This window comes from Ranitomeya imitator, chromosome 9 (assembly GCF_032444005.1).
Source record: "Ranitomeya imitator isolate aRanImi1 chromosome 9, aRanImi1.pri, whole genome shotgun sequence".
Taxonomy (NCBI): Eukaryota; Metazoa; Chordata; class Amphibia; order Anura; family Dendrobatidae; genus Ranitomeya; species Ranitomeya imitator.
This window is the reverse complement of record NC_091290.1, coordinates 32,810,566-32,828,654: the sequence shown is the minus strand read 5'-3', so window position 1 is coordinate 32,828,654 and position 18,089 is coordinate 32,810,566. Positions and strand designations below refer to the sequence as shown.

Sequence of the window (18,089 nt, the reverse complement as noted above, 5' to 3'; positions counted from 1 at the left end):
ATCGTTACCTTAAAAAATAATCCTCATTCTTCCAGGTCGGTCTTCCCAGCGTCCCGGCTCTTCTGGATGTAAATGGACAGTATGATATTGAATACCGCATTACCGTTGCGTGCCGCAATGGGAATGTATACATCCTCCGCAGGTATGGTACTGTATTCAACTTGTGGTTGGAGATCCTAATACTAGCACATCAGTGGAAGGATAAAGGCTCTAATTCAGTTTTGGCACAAAAGTGTTTGAAAATGGCAATCTTGCCAAAATATGTAGCGACTTTGGTCATTTTGTACGTATGGCAGTCCCAGCTATCTCAACAACTCTTTGTTGGAATGGACGGACCTTAGTCGGAGGGGGCATGGTCGAGCGCGACCATCAAATTCATAAAACGTTTCACCACAAAAGTAGAAAATGTATTAGAGTCCCCAAATGGAGTACATTTCTTGAAGTGGTGCACGGCAACTAAAAGATGCTCCAAATTAAGAGGTGCATGACTCTTAATGAGTTTTGGCCATCTTAGGCCTCTTTCACACTTCAGTTGTTTGACGTCAGTATAAAACCGCCATTTTCCTCAAATAACGGATCCGTCATTTTTTTTTTTTTACGGATCCGCTATTTTCCCATAGACTTGCATTAGCGACGGATTGTGACGGATGGTCGTCCGTTCCATCCGCCATGCGACGGATCCGTCGAAATTTGGAGGACGTTGTCTGGACATAGACGGACATTGAAACGTTTTTTTGTCAACGCCGAAATGGCGGATCGCGACGGATCCGTCGTGTCCGCCATTCCATAGAATGGCCGCCTATGGGTGACGGATCCGTCGCGACCGCCATTTCGGCGGATCCATCGCCCCAATCCGCTTTTTCAATTGCGCATGCTCCAAAAAGTAGATACTTTTCCCAGACAACCCCCAAGTAACAGATCCGTCAAAAAAACTGATCCGTTAGAACCGTTTTCTCAACAATTGTGACGGATCCGTCGATCCGTCACTATGTTGGAAGTGACTGACGCCAAACAACTGAAGTGTGAAAGAAGCCTTACTCCAGTTTTTATGAATTTGGGTCAAAATGTTTTTAGAGGTTTTATGACATTGGCAGCAAGACGTTTCTTCAAAATATCCTGGAGAGATATGGGACAAAAATACCACCAAGCCAATCCTTGTTAGTATAGTGGTAAGTATCCCCGCCTGTCACGCGGGAGACCGGGGTTCGATTCCCCGACGGGGAGGCATCATTTTTTTTTTTCATCTTTTTCTCTTCGAATTACCTACCTCTTCTCCATAAAAATAAATTAAAATAGTTGGTATTGCCGCATCTAAATGTCCGGTCTATGCAGGTATAAAATTAACCCCTATGGTAAATGGAATATTAGTTAAAAAATCCAGAATTGGGTTTTTTTTCGGTCCCATAAGGAACGTGCAATAAAAAACGGATGCGAGCAAACCCCGCCCACATTTTCTGCAGTCGTAATGCGAGATAGCAATACAATTGGGTTTCGTATCAATTGTCATCAGCTGCTCCCCCTAGTGGTTAAAGTTAAAAAAAATCAACTTTTTTTTAAAACTTTTGAAGGGAACCTGACAGAAGTCCTGGACATCCAATCCTCGTTAGTATAGTGGTCAGTATCCCCGCCTGTCACGCGGGAGACCGGGGTTCAATTCCCCGACGGGGAGGTGTAATATTTTTTTTAACCACCTCATGTCCCAAAAAAAAGTTCAATACAAACAGATAAAAAAAAAAACATCTGATGTACCCCAAAATGGTATCGGAAAAAGATCAACTCACCACTCAAAAAACAAGCTCTAACACGTCTCCATTGAATAAAAAGAAAACTATATAAAGATTAATACTTATTATTTTTTAATTTTTACATTTTATTTTTGACGGTTGATTTATTTTAAAGCCGTCGCCACAACAAGGAACTTATATGATCAATTTTTATTACATTATTTTATGGAGGCGCGATGACCCAAAAAATTACTATTCTGGTGTTTTTCATTCATTCCTTTACAGTTCGCTTTAATTAATTTTACATATTTGTTTTGATAGCTCGAAATTATTGTGGAATTGGCGATACCAAATATGTTTTATTTGTGGTTCAAATTTTATTTCTTCTTTTTTTTAGAATCATATATATATATATTTTTTAGTTATTTTTTAGCTCTCCTTAGGGGTCTTAGTACCTGTGATCGTCGGAGCTCAGAAACCAAGCCCTTTCTGTACACCAGCACCCGACATGGGAAGTACTAGCACTAGATCCAGCACATAAATAAATCTTCACATTTATTAGGAACTTAAACAGAAACAACCAAGACAATAGTGCGTATTAGTCCAGTAGAATAACGAGCCCCAGAAATAGCATGCCTGGTTGACGCGTTTCAGACCTAAACTAGTCCTTTCTTATAACCTGACCTACACGCAAAACAAGTAAAATTTTATAGTCCCTTCCTGATAAAACCTAAATAATAAATACACAAATATACTATTCCCAGGAAATATATCAATAATGGAAAATTACATTAAATCAGTACAGAGATTCATTCCCTGTGGGTAGGAAGAATCCAACATAAGGATCCAAAATGAGCATGTTTTCGGCCGCTTGTCCTCTGCGATGGGTCAACCCTGTCAATTCCAAAATATTTAAAACCCACCTAAATTGCCTTTGTTTTTTAAAAAAATTGGTTGTGTTAAGAGTTGGAGTCGACCTGTCATTTCAGGTGAACTGGCAGCAGCAAGTTTGTGTCTTGTCTGTAGCACCTTCCCCTCTCCTCTCCATAGATGCTTATGGGCAGCAGCTGTCATCTCATCTCAGCTGTGTCTTCCCTATAATGCAAGTTTGACACCCACTGACCAGGGCTGTTCAGGATTTTTCACGTTTTTTTTCGTCCGTTTTCCGCTAAAAAAAAAACACATACGTAAGCATCCCATCATTTTTAATGCATTCCGCAATTTTTGTGCACATGCTGCGTTTTTTTCCGCAAAAAAAAACAGATCACGGTAAAAAACGCAGCATGTTCATTAATTTTGCAGATTTTTTTTTTTGTGTGTGTTTTTGCCGCTAAATTATTGCATTGGGAAGCTCCGGGGAAAAAAAAACGCGAAAAATCCGCAAAAAAAAACAACTATAAAAACGCATGCAGATTTCCTGCAGAAAAAGTCCGGTTTTCTTCAGGAAAATTCTGCAGACATTCCTGAACGTGTGCACATAGCCTCTATCTCCGACTCCAACTCCGACTCCACAGCCCTGCCACTGACCTCGTCAGTGGGTCACAAGGTTAGTGGGTGTCCTATTCGCGTAATAGGGAAGACACGGCTGAATGTTTTTCCAAAAACTCAGTTTAACGATCCACAGTCCCCTCCTTTCCAGTGCCGCTCGGGTCCCCCTACAGTCTCCGCATGGACCTGTGACTGTTTCAATCAATCTCTGAACACAATAATCCAATGTCCCCTACCGGTCTGTGTACTTCTTACTCCACCTGAACTGAGACGTGACCGCTGCCAGGGATGGTTTGCAGCAGTCGCGTGTCCATCCAGACGAAGCAGCAATTACAAAGACTGACAGGGGACATGGGGCTACTACGAAAAAGTGATTGGCTGCAGCAGTCACGTTTCCTTCCAGGTGGATCAGGAAGTTCTGACACTGTCAGGGAGTGGCAGCCTGGGAGTAAAAAGCTGGAAAAATTGATTGAGACCTATACAATGCCTCATTGTCATTGAGGTAGGATGCACTTATTACCTTATTCAGAAACCGGATATTCTGCCATTATTAGACATCACTGGAGGCCGAAACCGTCCTGCAAATTCTGCGCTAAATTGTCAGGACTTAATTCTGGGTGCATCATACTATAGAACAATGCAGAAAGCATTAGTGAGTTCATATCTGATTATGACTTTATTTTGGATATTTTTTTTTTCCAGAGATTCTAAGCGGCCTAAGTATTGCATTGAGCTGAGCACTCAGGTGGTGGGAATGGTCCGTGTCCAGAAGAATATCATAATCGGGACCTCCCAGGAGACGCTGCTTGGATACTCCCAAAAGGTGTGAGCACCAAAAACTACCCCTGCGACTGGTTTATACATGAATACAGGCTGCAAAAATGAAGGAACTGGTCACGGGTCTTCTGACGTGAGCAACATCTTCATGTATGCCAAAGAGGCTGTTGATTGAGTCAGGAGACCAGACTTTACATCGCAGACAGTATTTGTGAAACCAGCCGAAGTCTGTAAAGTCCAGACATATTTATATGGTTTCTGCAATGCAACATTGTGGTAGACACATAGATAACCCTGGATAATCTCGCTTGTGATAGGGAAAGCGGCTTTGGAAGGTTACATTGCCGGCCTCCATTATGACGATGGCTTTACTGGAGCAGAAGTCACGTAGCATTCAAGCAGTTCTGGTGGGATTAAAGAATCTGGAAGTGCACCTGTATCGAGATAAGAATCTGCTGAGTATCGTATCAACCCCAGTAAGTTGGTGTCTGAGTTCATATTTTGCTGTAGCTAGAGACTTGAGAACCAGGGCTGTGGAGTCGGTAAGCCAAGACTCCGACTCCTCAATTTCCATAACTCCACCAAAATGGGCTCCGACTCCGACTCCTCAATTTCCATTACTCCAACTCCACCAAAATGGGCTCCGACTCCGTCTCCACAGCCCTGCTGAGAAGTATATATTTTAGGTATTCTCCTACAATAAAAGTCACTACAGGTGTTGGGTAGGTGTGTCTGCTGGGGTAGATAATAAAGTTCTCTTTGTCTCACAGGACATAGTGACCAGCCTTTGCTTTGGAAGATACGGAAGAGAGGATGATACTCTGATTATGACCACCAGAGGTAGTGCCTTTCACATTTGCAATAACAATTAGAGTTGGTGCAAGTCGATTGTCCCAGTCCATCGACCACGGCACTAAGCCGATGGATGGGAGCTGAAGAACCTCCTCTTGTCTTATGGCATCCACACCTCTTCTTTTGATTAGCCAGCCTGGTGCAATGTCGTATAACGACTCTGTACCTCCAGGCCGGCTAATCAAAAGAAGAGCTGCAGTTACCATCAGACAAGAGGCGGTTCTCCCATCCAGCGGTGAGAGATCATAGCCATGGCCGATAGATGTGCCAATCCATTGGAACCAATTCTACTTATTCTTTTTACTGAGCTAAATCTTGTCAGATCTCTATTTTTTTCCCCCGATACCCTTAGGAGGAGGTCTTCTTATTAAGATTTTGAAGAGGACGGCTCACTTTGAAGATAAGGATACAACACCTGGCCCCCCTACTGGACAAAGCATCAAGCTCAACGTCCCCAAGAAAACCAAACTTTATGTAGACCAGACCCTGCGTGAGCGAGAGAACGCTGTGGGTAAGCTGGATGATGACCTGCGCTATATACTGTAGGTAGAGTATACATTTCTTATCTTCTCGGATGTGTGCATCATTTCAGTCATAATGAACTGAGACTGCATTACCCCTGCAATACCAGAAAATAGCACTCCGGCAATCATGGACTGTCACCTTTTCTCCCCAGCAATGCACCGTGTTTTCCAAATGGATCTGTACCGCCTCCGACTTAGTGCTGCCCGAGCTTACGTGAAGGCCCTGGATGCCAGTCTTACCCCAGTGTCCTCCACAATGCAAGAACCTCTTACTCTAAATGCTGCTGTGAGTACATGAAGCGTTCAGGTCCTTGTTAGATTTGCTATATGAAACATGGATCGTGGTGACATCGCAGTGTCCGTCCTCATCTACAGTACACCTACAAAGTGCTGCAATACAAGCAGTTGTCTGTGTTTCACAGACATGATGTGTACACTGTATATCAACAGAGAGATGCCAGTCAGTGCTGAGGGTGTGGCTGGACTAGGAAGCACAAGACACCTTGTCCTGTAGTGATAATCTCCTGCTGGTAAAACACTGATTATATTGAAACAGCAAAACACAGCCTAGTAGGTGACACATAGCTGCAATCAGGGTCTCTGCCCCTACATAATGCTGCTGTCAGATTACATGGCTAAACCTTTTCACAGATTCTCTTTAACTAAAATTAGATGATAGATCTTTATATTTTTTTATTGTAGGGGTTCTTTTTTCATTCTATTTTTTGTACATAATTATCAGGACCACCGTCTTGGCCAAGTTGCCATTAAAGGGGTTATCCAATATTTTTTTTTTTTTCATTTGCTAGAAAGAAGTGTATGGATTAAAATGACAAACAAAACACCTCCTACTCCCCTCTTAAATTGTCCAAAACTTTTTTAGTCTCTCTTGATGTTCTGTAATGATGGCATACTAACAACCCGCAGGTGACTGCTGCAGCCAATCACTGGCACCAATTTTATTATCGCCGCTGAGGCCAGTGCTTGGCTACAACCATCACGTAATTGCTGAACAGCTGTGCTAGACCAGTTGGACCACCGGAGGAGGGGAATATTTAGCACTTAAAAAGTCATGGACATCCCCCAAGATATATGCCTTACAGCAGCCACATGGATTTTCTGAACTTGTAGCTTAAGGCTATGTGCACACGTTGCGGATTTTCCTGCGGATCAGCAGCTGCGGGTCCACAGCAGCTTTCCATGTGTTTACTGTACAATGTAAACCCATGGAAAACGCAATCTGCAGTGCAAATACTGCGTAAAAAAACACGCGGAAACACTGCGGGTTACATTCCGCAGCATGTCAATTCTTTGTGCGGATTCTGCAGCGGTTTACACCTGCTCCATAATAGAAAACTGCAGGTGGAATCCGCACAAAAAAGGCATTAAATCCGCAGGTAAAACGCATTGCCTTTTACCTGCGGATTTCTCAAATCTGCTGTAGAAAAATCCGCAGAGCTCAAAACTACGTGTGCACCTAAAGGTTTTCATTGACCTCTATGGGAGAGTTTTCCAGGTGTGCTCAGTAATTTCTACAGGGGTCATTTTGGGGGGGGGGAGCTGTAAGTGACAAAACCCATTACTCACGTCCGTTTTTCTCCTACGAGAGCTTTTTCACAAATGGCACTTGTACTCACATGTCGGTGATTTTTCATTCCTCGCAAAATCTTGGAGACATGTCCAGTCTTTAGATGACTATTACTAATGGTTTCTTTCCCAGGTACAAGGAATTGGTCCCCGCTTCAAAATAATCCTGAATTTACAGAACACATCAGTGAATCGGCCTTCCATGCAGCTTCTGATTAGCTTCGTATATGACGAACAGCTTTACCAGCTCAGACTGGCGTTCTTTAAGGTATCTCAACGCCTTGTGCTATTGTGCATGATGGGTCTCTAGTGGGTAGTTAATCCCTTTACTTACAGATTTATGACTTTTAGGCAACCAACTTATTTTAGTGCATCTTCTTTTGACATTGGTACCGGAAGATTCTGGGCCGACTATTGAGCTGCAATGGTGATGGCCATCAGTTCCTACCTGGCGCCCAACACACATGGCAGCAATATCTTATCTATCAATTATTAACCTTTAGCTTCGTGCATATAATAGCTAGACATAGCAGCCACCTGAATGGTCAGGCGAACCATCATTTAGCCGACGGGTATCTAAAATGAATGGGGGGCGTCTTCAGATGTGATGGCTGGAGAAATGACCAATGCCTCATCATTAGTCCAGTGGCCACATAGGAACTCTGACAGCCAGACCACAGTCCTGCGCACTACCCACTACCTTCCACCATCGTGGACAATTCGTCTGGTTAGTAGGTTCGAACATCATAGGTGTAGGACCTACAAATCAGAAGAGGTTCCCAGGCTGCAGGAAGGTAGTAGGAAGTGCACTGGACTCTGGTCCCGCTGCCGCTGGACCTCCGACGTGGCCACTGGACCAAGGTACTGCAAGTTGTTTTGCTTTGCTCTGTTAGTACCTTATCTGATTATTGAAAGCGTATAATCTCATAATGACACAGGAAAGATATATATCTTTGTACCGTGTTAGACAGTAAATAGATCTCATAGGTCTCTAGTAGATTAATTTCATAATGAATAGTTTAAAACTGGCCTCCAGAAAAAGGACAAAAGCTCAAAAAGAAAAGAGAGGCGAAAAAGAAGGTACTGAAGGGAAAAAAGGACGGTGTTAGAGATATAGGGCCTCTGATTGGGCAGAGTAGGGGATCGAATACTGAAGGCTTTTTTTGAATGATCCACAGGTACCATAATTCTAGGAAAGCATTATTATCATCATGTTCCTCAACAAGCAGCTCCTCAACATGCATAATATCATGTCAGTGAACCGGGCACAGGGAGAGGATACTGCAGGGTTAATAATATCCCAACTGCAGTCAATCAAGGAGCCTTTCCCAAACCTGGAATGAGCCGGCCAAAGAGACCAGATGGAAAAGCTGGGTTGTGGGAGATCGGGGGCGTGGGGTCAGGTCTAGAAGAGATATGGTGGTCCGGCAGTAATGAAGAAGTAAACCTCCATAGTAGCCCTGCCCTGCTGCCTAATCCAGAGAACCATCACAAGATCATTGACTTCATCGTATATAACTCATGTGATTAGTGTGTATGTTCGCTGACTAGTGCTTCCTGTATAGTGTTTCTCACCTAGCTAGTCTGGCTTAAAGTCCCTTTTAGCACCCTTTAATTAATGATGATGTCTCCATTTCTCTTGTCTCATGCATTATTTGGTTTTTTTTTTAGGTTCCCCTTCTGGTTCCTGGCTTGAATTATCCTATCGAGACATTTGTGGATTGTTGTACCAACAAAGGGATCTCTGATGTAATTAAGGTAGAAATCCTCTGTATTCGGCTCGGTGGGGAGGCGGCAGGATGAGGAGTATTGCTGAAATCTCTATATATTGGGGTTTTCCGCTCTCTAAATGCAGCTGGCAAAGTAAATAATGCCTGTATCCACTTGAGTTTCCCTTGCTGACAAACCAACACCAACCATCATTGGCCATCACCAAGAGGCCATTTGTCACTTACTTATTTTTGTAACTTGGGAAGCCGCCCTTCCAGGTATTGATTAGATGTTGGGTTATTTTAAAGTGATTAGTTGGGAGTGAGACTGGGAGGACTCGGAATAAATAGAGTAGATTGGGGAGCAACGTCAATTTAGGAGAACGTTTGCGGCGTAGCCAGGAGAGCTGCAAGTGTGCGGAGCTAACATAATATGTGGGAGTAATTAGCGGAAAAGACAGAATTCCTAGGTCGTCTAACTGATTGCTGACAATTGAAAGGAGACGTCTCGCTTAATCTATGAGACTGTGGTGACTGGAAGATATACTCATACCCTGGGATTTTAATTTGTTAATCTCTAGACCCGAAATTTGATCCAAGTTTTGTAGGGATTGGAGCAGAGCGGGCAGTGATGTATGAGGGGCGGTAAGGAGAAGCAGAATATCGCCCGCAAACAAAAAGCCCGTGGGCGATTGACGCAATTTCTGTTCCTTGGATGTGCGGATTGTGGAGGAGGCTGATTGCTGAGGCTTCTATTGCAAGTAGAAAAGGTAACGGGTGCCTCTTTTGATGGAGAAGGAGGCAGAGGAGAAGCCGTTGTAGGGGACTTGTGCTGAGGAGTAGCTATACTGGGCATAAATCCATGAAAGAAACTGGTCAGGAAAGTTCCATCTCCGCAACACTGCGAAGAAGAAGGTCTGTGAGACCAAGTCAAAAGCATTTGTTATAAAGTGATAAAAACCTACCTGCCAGGTTGCGTTGTTAACAGTGATGTAGGTCATGGAAGACCCTTCGCACGTTATCTGACGCTTGTCTTTATGGATCAAAGCCAACTTGGTGTTTGTGTAGGAGGGATCCCAATTCTGAATTCAAGCGCTGTGCTAGAATTTGTGCTAAGAGTTTGAGGTCTATGTTAATTAGAGATATGGGTCTATAACTTGACTGCAGTGTATGGTCTGAGTTCGGTTTGGGTATTGTAGACATGGCTGCTTTAAGGCTGCTGCTCCTGGTTTTTGTCCATCTGTCAGTGAGTTAAAGGAACTGGTAAGATGGGGATAAGAGGGTAGATGTGATACCAGTCTCGGTGCGCAACCGTATCGGGGAACGCGGGGTTTGGAGACATTTCGGATGTCGGAGCGAGATTGAAGTCGCTTTTATTATGTAGGTCGCTGAACTATTGTTAGGACCAACGAAGAGTTTGGTCTGCGTTCTCAGAGAGGCAAAGGTCTAAATCGGTGCGTGTGAGAGGTCACAACATGTCCATGGCGAAGGAGCATTCTTTATCTGGGACTCTAAGGCTGACCCCTGCCTTCCATGTCGGACATTCTAGCGAGTCTTTCTTTTTTTCTTGCAAGCAGCTTGTTGAATGCAGAAGCCCCTGAGGACTGCGCTGTTGGCTTCCCAAAGAGAGATTGGTGAAGCGGCTGACTGTCGAATCAAGGAGAAGTAATTATCAAGATGGCTACATAGTCTTTGAGAGATTTTTTGGGTAGGAAATCAGGGAGTCGCTCAGAGCGCTGTTAAAAGATCGTGGGCGTGGATGCCGGGAGGAAAAGGTCAAGAGAACTGGAGAGTGGTCGGACCTGGGAGTTGTGAGGAGACAAACGTTTCTCATGTTAGGTATTAAGGCTGGATGAGCTAAAATGTGGCCTATTCAGGTGAAAACTGAATGACATGGAGAAAAATAGGTGTAATCTTTGACGGTTGGGTGTAATTCTCTCATTAAGTCTACCCAGTGATGGAGAGAAAGGTGTTTGTGGAAGGAGACCGTGTCTCCTGGAAGCGGAGATGATGGGGAACTCGACAGTTTCTGGTCGGCAGACTTGTCTAGCTTGGGATTAAGTATGCAGTGAGTCACCGCAGAGCAGCGCGGTGCCTTGGCCATGTTCTCACACTAGGTCGAGTAGGCGGGAAGGAAAGGTGGACTGGTGAGTGTTCGGGGCGTAGTAAGAAACAAGTCACCAATTCATCTGGAATGGTTCCTGTTACCAGTAGGGAGCGGCCATCGTTGTCTGCGACTTGCGATTTGAAGACAAAATAGACAGATTTCTTGAAGCAAATGGCTGCGCCTTTAGTTTTATTTGAAGCATTGGCGGTATAAAAAAGAGGGTAGGAAGGGGAGAAGGATTTTGGGTTTGATGTTTTGGAGAAGTGTGTCTCTTGGTTTGTGAAAAACAGATCAATAAGAAGGTAGCTTTGATAAGAAGAGTTCATGGGGAGGTGAAGAAGGGCTGGGTTGGCTTATCGAGTTATTGTCTTACCGAAGCCTTAAGAGAAACCTGGTGAAAATTGTGGACAGTGTATAACGGTATAAAGGATTGATTGAGCGGTGGTGCAAGCGCCATCACTAGAACTTTAGGATGTTATTGTGGAGCTAAGTGCTCGTCCAGGGTACAGGATGATGTCGCAGTTGGACCTTCCGGTTTGCGTTTGCTTAGAGCTCTGTTGCTGCGGTCCATCTCCGGACGCTTAGTAGGAACTAATTCTTGAAGAATATATAAAGAAGGCATAAGGAACGGGAGAAGTCAGCTCAGCATTTGCAGTCTCTTTCCAAGAGTGAGTTCCATGCACGGAGCCGCCTGGGCTTGGGGCGTGCAAGTTCCAAAGAATGAAGAAAACAGGTACTCCAGCGTAGAAAAATATAAAAGTTCATCTTTTAATGGAAAAAAAAATCATAAAAACAGGCACAATGCGGACAACATATAGATCCCAGAGAGCTACCCACCGACGCGTTTCGACACTCCGGTCTTAGTCATGGTGTTCTTGAAGAAGGGCTGTTGCAGTGGACTGTAGGGCTGTTATTGTGTTGGACAGACCTCTGATGTAGATATTGCTTCTGGGAGAGCGGTTTTCAAAGTCTTCCGGTTTGTCGTTGAGGGAATAGATTTCTTCATGGACCATCTCTATTTCCTAATTTTGTGGGTGATGAGGGCTCAGGTGGTGGAGACCATATTGTTCTGTAGGTCGGAAGGGCAGGATCACAATTCTCTTTTCTTTTAGATAGTTGTTGGTCAACTTGTCCGACATTTTGGACAGTTCAGGATGTAGAATGAACTGGAATTATGTGGTCCAGGGCTGGGTTGCGGGGGGTTCTGATGGTAGTCGCTGGAATCGCTTCCAGATCTGGAGAATAATCAGTAGATTCGACTGAGGAGTGCGATCCAGAGGGCATACTGAGGTCTGTGAGGTTTGGTTCATACGATTGAGGTTCATCAAAGCTTCACATGAAGGCAGTTATGAGTTTATCTGTTAGTCCAGAGAATTAACCCAGCATCGAAAAAATGAATCACTTTATGCACCATGTTCATCAGGGTAAAAAGGAGGATGAGTTAAGTCCTAGTAAGAATCCTGGGTTTCTATTCATGGAAGTTGGTGATGTATGCCTAGGCTGTAGGGTAGGTTAGAGGGTCCGTACTGGTATCGTGTCGGGTGGTACTGGGAAGCAGTGAGTGCAATTAATGGTTTTCGTGGCAGAATATGCAGTTGTAGCATATGGCCACTAGGTGACAGCAAAGTGCAGCAGGGGACTGATCAAGTAGAAAAATTAACACTTACAGTACCAGTTGGTCCCAGGTCAAAATGATGTTAATGAGGAGTAGCAAGAAGAGACTATAGAGCCCCTATGTTCTGCAGATCAGAGGGGGCCTTGCTAGACGGCTGCAGGGTTCCTGAGCTTCACCACTGCTGAGCCTCCTGGTGCTGAGAGGCTGGAGGTGGGAGACTGTGGTAGAAATGCGGCTAGGGATCTAGTATGGAAACACACTGTAGAGGCCGAAAGCAAGTAGGAGACGTCCCTCCTGCAGTATTGAGCCCTTTATAGGTGAAATATAAAGGTACCAGCGCCTCTATGGACGAAACACGTCCCCTTCACTTAATGGTGGAGACCACCAGATTTCATAGTGCAATCTGCATATATTAATAAAAAGGTGTTGGACCTGGCAAGGCTGCTGTACTTACTTTGAAAATGAATGTCAGTATAATCCTTTTTTCTTGCCTCATAATACAATGAAGATCTTATGAATCCAGCTCTAGCCCATTCTCGTTTCAGGATCGTACAGGTATTTTGACAAGGATTTATAAAGGAAGTACACCAGCCCCATCGGGTCTAAGCAATATATTTAACAATGTATTCAGTTTGCATTGTCAAATCGGATGACAGAATTGCTTTAAATGACTTGCATATTATTCATTCAATATTTCCTCTTTCCCTAGGTTTTTGTCCTCAAAGAAGGAAGAAGTGCACCATTGCTTACAGCGCACATCAACATGCCGGTCAGCGAAGGGCTTATCGCTGGCTGATGGGAAGACCTCTACAGATCTGTAGCCATCAATCACAGGACTTTGAATTAAAAAATCAACCTTCAGGGACATTCTCTTTCTTTGAACTCTTAAAGGGCCCAGTATTAAATACTGCATCCATTGTATGGATCATACACAAATTGCAATGTATATGCTGTTAAAGAAAAGGATTCAGTGAAAACGTTCTGGAATTAACTTGTAGTATGGCGCCACCTGGTGCTCAAAAGCAATATAGCAATGTGCAGGTTTGTTTTGAAGTACAAAGTTTAATTGACAAATAATAAGACACTTTTGTTAAGAAAAAAAAAGTGGGGGATTTAGCAGCAGAAATCTGTCTGGAGCAAACGTAAATTTCAGATTCGGATGTATGGTCAGCCAGAAGATATATCACGTTTATCAAGAGACATGTGTCTCACGGGCTGTGTTCACATGCAGCTTTAAACCACAGTAGCTCTGTACCGCTGCAGTCTTTTCACCGTTTCTCTGCACAAATGGAGGAGATTATTTGAAAGCAGTACAAAAGAAAAAAAAATAAAGGCTTTACCCATAACCACCAGTCACAATCATTTCTTCCTTTATTATGAGAGCGTGCACATTTAGGGCCCGCTTCATCAAGACCCGTGTTATTCATGCCAGTCTTAACAAGGGCATGTACTGAAGTCAGACGCTCCTGATTTGTGTGGAGGTGCACAGCTTTCCATGAATCTAGAGAGTCTGACGAGTGGCATGCACCTCCATATGCCACAGCAGAAATCTTACTCCAGTCAGAGACTGGAGTAAGACTTCTGGTGAAGGGAACGCCACAGCCGGTAATGAATTAAATCGAGGTGTGGTGACCCGATCCTGCTCCAGTTCTGCCCATTTTGGCGTAGCTGGCAAAAACTTGAGTGAAGGCTCCAAAGAACCAAAGTTTGCAATTTTTCAAAGCTTTTATGTCAGAGTTCTGGAGTTTAAAGCTTGAGTCTTTTTTGCTGATTTTCTTTTTTTTTTTAGCAGAAACTTCCAAGGTTTTAAGGAGGATTTGGAGATTTTTTGCAGAGTTTCTGCTCCCATAAACTCCATGTTCACATAGCCGTGGTCTGGTCACTATGGGGAACTATTCTACTCCATGTGTTAATTCTCCCCCAAGGTCTATTCCCAGACTACAGAATATTCTGTATTAGATGGTGGCCCGATTCTAATGCATCGGGTATTCTAGAATATGTATGTATGTATGTATGTATAGCAGCCACATAGTATATAGCACAGGCCACGTAGTATACAGGAGCCATGTAGTATATAGCAGACAAATACTATGTGGCCTGTGCTATATACTATGTGGCTGCTATATGCATAGATATTGTAGAATACCCGATGCGTTAATACAGTCCACGCAATATATAACAGTGGCCACGCAGTATATAACACAGCCCACGCAGTATATAACAGCCACGCAGTATATAACACAGGCGACGTAGTATATAACAGGCCACGCAGTATATAACACTGGCCACATAATATATAGCACAGCCCACATAGTATCTAACACTGGCCACGTAGTATATAGCAGCCACGCCGATATAACACAGCTCACATAGTATATAGCAGTGTGGGCACCATATCCCTGTTAAAAAGAATAATTAAAATAAAAAATAGTTATATACTCACCCACCGGGATCCAGCGAAGCTCTGGCGATGCGCGCGTAGCTGCCGCCATCTTCCGTTTCCAGGATGCATTGCAAAATTACCCAGATGACTTAGCGGTCTCGCCTGGGCGGACTACGGAAGGTGAGAATAACAGTTTTTTAGTTTTGTTTACTATTTAATTTACTATTAAATCAATTGCAGATCTGCAGCGTTTCTGCACTGCACATACCCTCATAGTTCCCCCCCCCCAAACAAATGACATTTTTAAAACCTTATCTAATCGTCTATCATCATTGTCGTTGTCCAGAACTATTTTAATTTTTTTTTTAATTTTGAGGCTAAAAACTAACAGGTAATTGCAAACAGAGGTAACTGCTTGCCTGTTCTTCCCGGCGCTGGTTCAGGGTAATCACTGACCGCTCTTGCCAGCAATTCTGCTGCTCTACATCAATAGAGCAGCTCTTCTTCTTCCGGGCTGCTCTGTCAAAAGGAATGACTTCTGATGTCCTGCTCAGTGACAGCCCGCTCCCTGCGGTTAGGCAGTGGGGAGCCGACTGTCAATCAGCAGAACGTCTGCAGTCACACCCCGTCAACAGTACAGAGTTTAAGAGAATGTGCAGCTCTGTCGACGTGACGTCATTAGAATCTGCTGAATCGCCGACAGGAGCGCTCTGTGCCAGCGGAGATCGGCACATCCTGGAAAACCCCCATAATACAGGAGGATTTCCCTCTATTACGCTCTAATGGCCTCCACCAGCAGCTCCAGCTCTGGAGTGACCTGAGCTCTCTTTGTTCTACATGGACTGCGATTCATTTGAGTGGCGGCCTTGTAACACTTCATCTTCCCTGCAGCAACCATTGCAGAAGACAATATGTTTGCTGCGGGTAAAAGGAGCAGAATTTGCTGCCAGCCGCTGTATTCTGGAAGGGTCTGTCGCTGATGACATTTTTTAGGCTCTGTTCATGCAGCGCCCCAGAGTCCTGGTCGTTGCAGAAATGTCGTTCTTCCACCAGGGGGAGCGATGTTACGTCTGATGGCACCAAAGGAGTTCACCCTGCCAGGTATCACAGCCAGACACACATTTCACACGCCAGCCACCAGGGGGAGCAAAAGGTTCTATCTATTAGGCCACTCCTCACACTTGGGTAAAACTGGGGGTTGGTTAGGAAGTTAGTCAGTCAGAGTTGGAGCCAGGAGGAGAGGAGAGGAGCAGACTGGGCTTGGCCCAGGAAAGGGAAAGAAGGACACGGAGCTGCGCCTGCAACCCATGCGGCAGCCTCCTAAGAAAGGACAAGAAAGGAAGTGTGTTATGGCTGGCAATCAGGCAACACAGCATGCAGTAATCAGCGCACATACAGAGATCTGGCAATAACCAAAAACAATAGGACGAGCTCTGAGACGTGGAATCTCTGTAGACTGCAGTACCTGATCTATCCTCACACAACTATAAGCAGCAGTGGATTGCGCCTATCAACTACCTATGCAACTCGGCACTGCCTGAGGAGCTGACTAGCCTGAAGATAGAAATACAAGCCTGACTTACCTCAGAGAAATACCCCAAAGGAATAGGCAGCCCCCCACATATAATGACTGTTAGCAAGATGAAAAGACAAACGTAGGAATGAAATAGATTCAGCAAAGTGAGGCCCGATATTCTAGACAGAGCGAGGATAGCAAAGAGAACTATGCAGTCTACAAAAAACCCTAAAACGAAAACCACGCAAAGGGGCAAAAAGACCCACCGTGCCGAACTAACAGCACGGCGGTGCACCCCTTTGCTTCTCAGAGCTTCCAGCAAAAGTTAATAGCAAGCTGGACAGAAAAAACAGAAAACAAACTAGAAGCACTTATCTAGCAGAGCAGCAGGCCCAAGGAAAGATGCAGTAGCTCAGATCCAACACTGGAACATTGACAAGGAGCAAGGAAGACAGACTCAGGTGGAGCTAAATAGCAAGGCAGCCAACGAGCTCACCAAAACACCTGAGGGAGGAAGCCCAGAGACTGCAATACCACTTGTGACCACAGAAGTGAACTCGGCCACAGAATTCACAACAGTACCCCCCCCTTGAGGAGGGGTCACCGAACCCTCACCAGAACCCCCAGGCCGACCAGGATGAGCCACATGAAAGGCACGAACAAGATCTGGGGCATGGACATCAGAGGCAAAAACCCAGGAATTATCTTCCTGAGCATAACCCTTCCATTTGACCAAATACTGGAGTTTCCGTCTAGAGACACGAGAATCCAAAATCTTCTCCACAATATACTCCAATTCCCCCTCCACCAAAACAGGGGCAGGAGGCTCCACAGATGGAACCATAGGTGCCACGTATCTCCTCAACAACGACCTATGGAATACATTATGTATGGAAAAGGAGTCTGGGAGGGTCAGACGAAAAGACACCAGATTGAGAATCTCAGAAATCCTATACGGACCAATAAAACGAGGTTTAAATTTAGGAGAGGAAACCTTCATAGGAATATGACGAGAAGATAACCAAACCAGATCCCCAACACGAAGTCGGGGTCCCACACGGCGTCTGCGATTAGCGAAAAGCTGAGCCTTCTCCTGGGACAAGGTCAAATTGTCCACTACCTGAGTCCAGATCTGCTGCAACCTGTCCACCACATAATCCACACCAGGACAGTCCGAAGACTCAACCTGTCCTGAAGAGAAACGAGGATGGAACCCAGAATTGCAGAAAAATGGAGAGACCAAGGTAGCCGAGCTGGCCCGATTATTAAGGGCGAACTCAGCCAACGGCAAAAATGACACCCAATCATCCTGGTCAGCGGAAACAAAACATCTCAGATATGTTTCCAAGGTCTGATTGGTTCGTTCGGTCTGGCCATTAGTCTGAGGATGGAAGGCCGAGGAAAAAGATAGGTCAATGCCCATCCTACCACAAAAGGCTCGCCAGAACCTCGAGACAAACTGGGAACCTCTGTCAGAAACAATATTCTCAGGAATGCCATGTAAACGAACCACATGCTGGAAGAACAAAGGCACCAAATCAGAGGAGGAAGGCAATTTAACCAAGGGCACCAGATGGACCATTTTAGAAAAGCGATCACAGACCACCCAAATGACCGACATTTTTTGAGAAACGGGAAGGTCAGAAATGAAATCCATCGAAATATGTGTCCAAGGCCTCTTCGGGACCGGCAAGGGCAAAAGCAACCCACTGGCACGTGAACAGCAGGGCTTAGCCCTAGCACAAATTCCACAGGACTGCACAAAAGCACGCACATCCCGTGACAGAGATGGCCACCAGAAGGATCT

General features: G+C 44.6%; 1 protein-coding gene across 2 annotated transcripts in view; it reads left to right on the top strand.

Annotated features, from left to right (window-relative positions):
* Positions 1–13,729, top strand: part of BBS1 (Bardet-Biedl syndrome 1) — a 33,557-nt gene extending 19,828 nt beyond the window's left edge. For both annotated transcript variants that reach the window (XM_069740025.1, XM_069740026.1), the window contains exons 9-17: positions 36–142; positions 3,915–4,035; positions 4,307–4,465; positions 4,760–4,829; positions 5,194–5,352; positions 5,518–5,651; positions 7,086–7,220; positions 8,624–8,710; positions 13,093–13,729. In XM_069740025.1, coding sequence (XP_069596126.1) covers positions 36–142; positions 3,915–4,035; positions 4,307–4,465; positions 4,760–4,829; positions 5,194–5,352; positions 5,518–5,651; positions 7,086–7,220; positions 8,624–8,710; positions 13,093–13,179 — 1,059 coding nt within the window. In that variant the 3' untranslated portion in view covers positions 13,180–13,729. The remainder of the gene's footprint in view (positions 1–35; positions 143–3,914; positions 4,036–4,306; positions 4,466–4,759; positions 4,830–5,193; positions 5,353–5,517; positions 5,652–7,085; positions 7,221–8,623; positions 8,711–13,092) is intronic.
* The last annotated feature ends 4,360 nt before the right edge of the window (positions 13,730–18,089 follow it).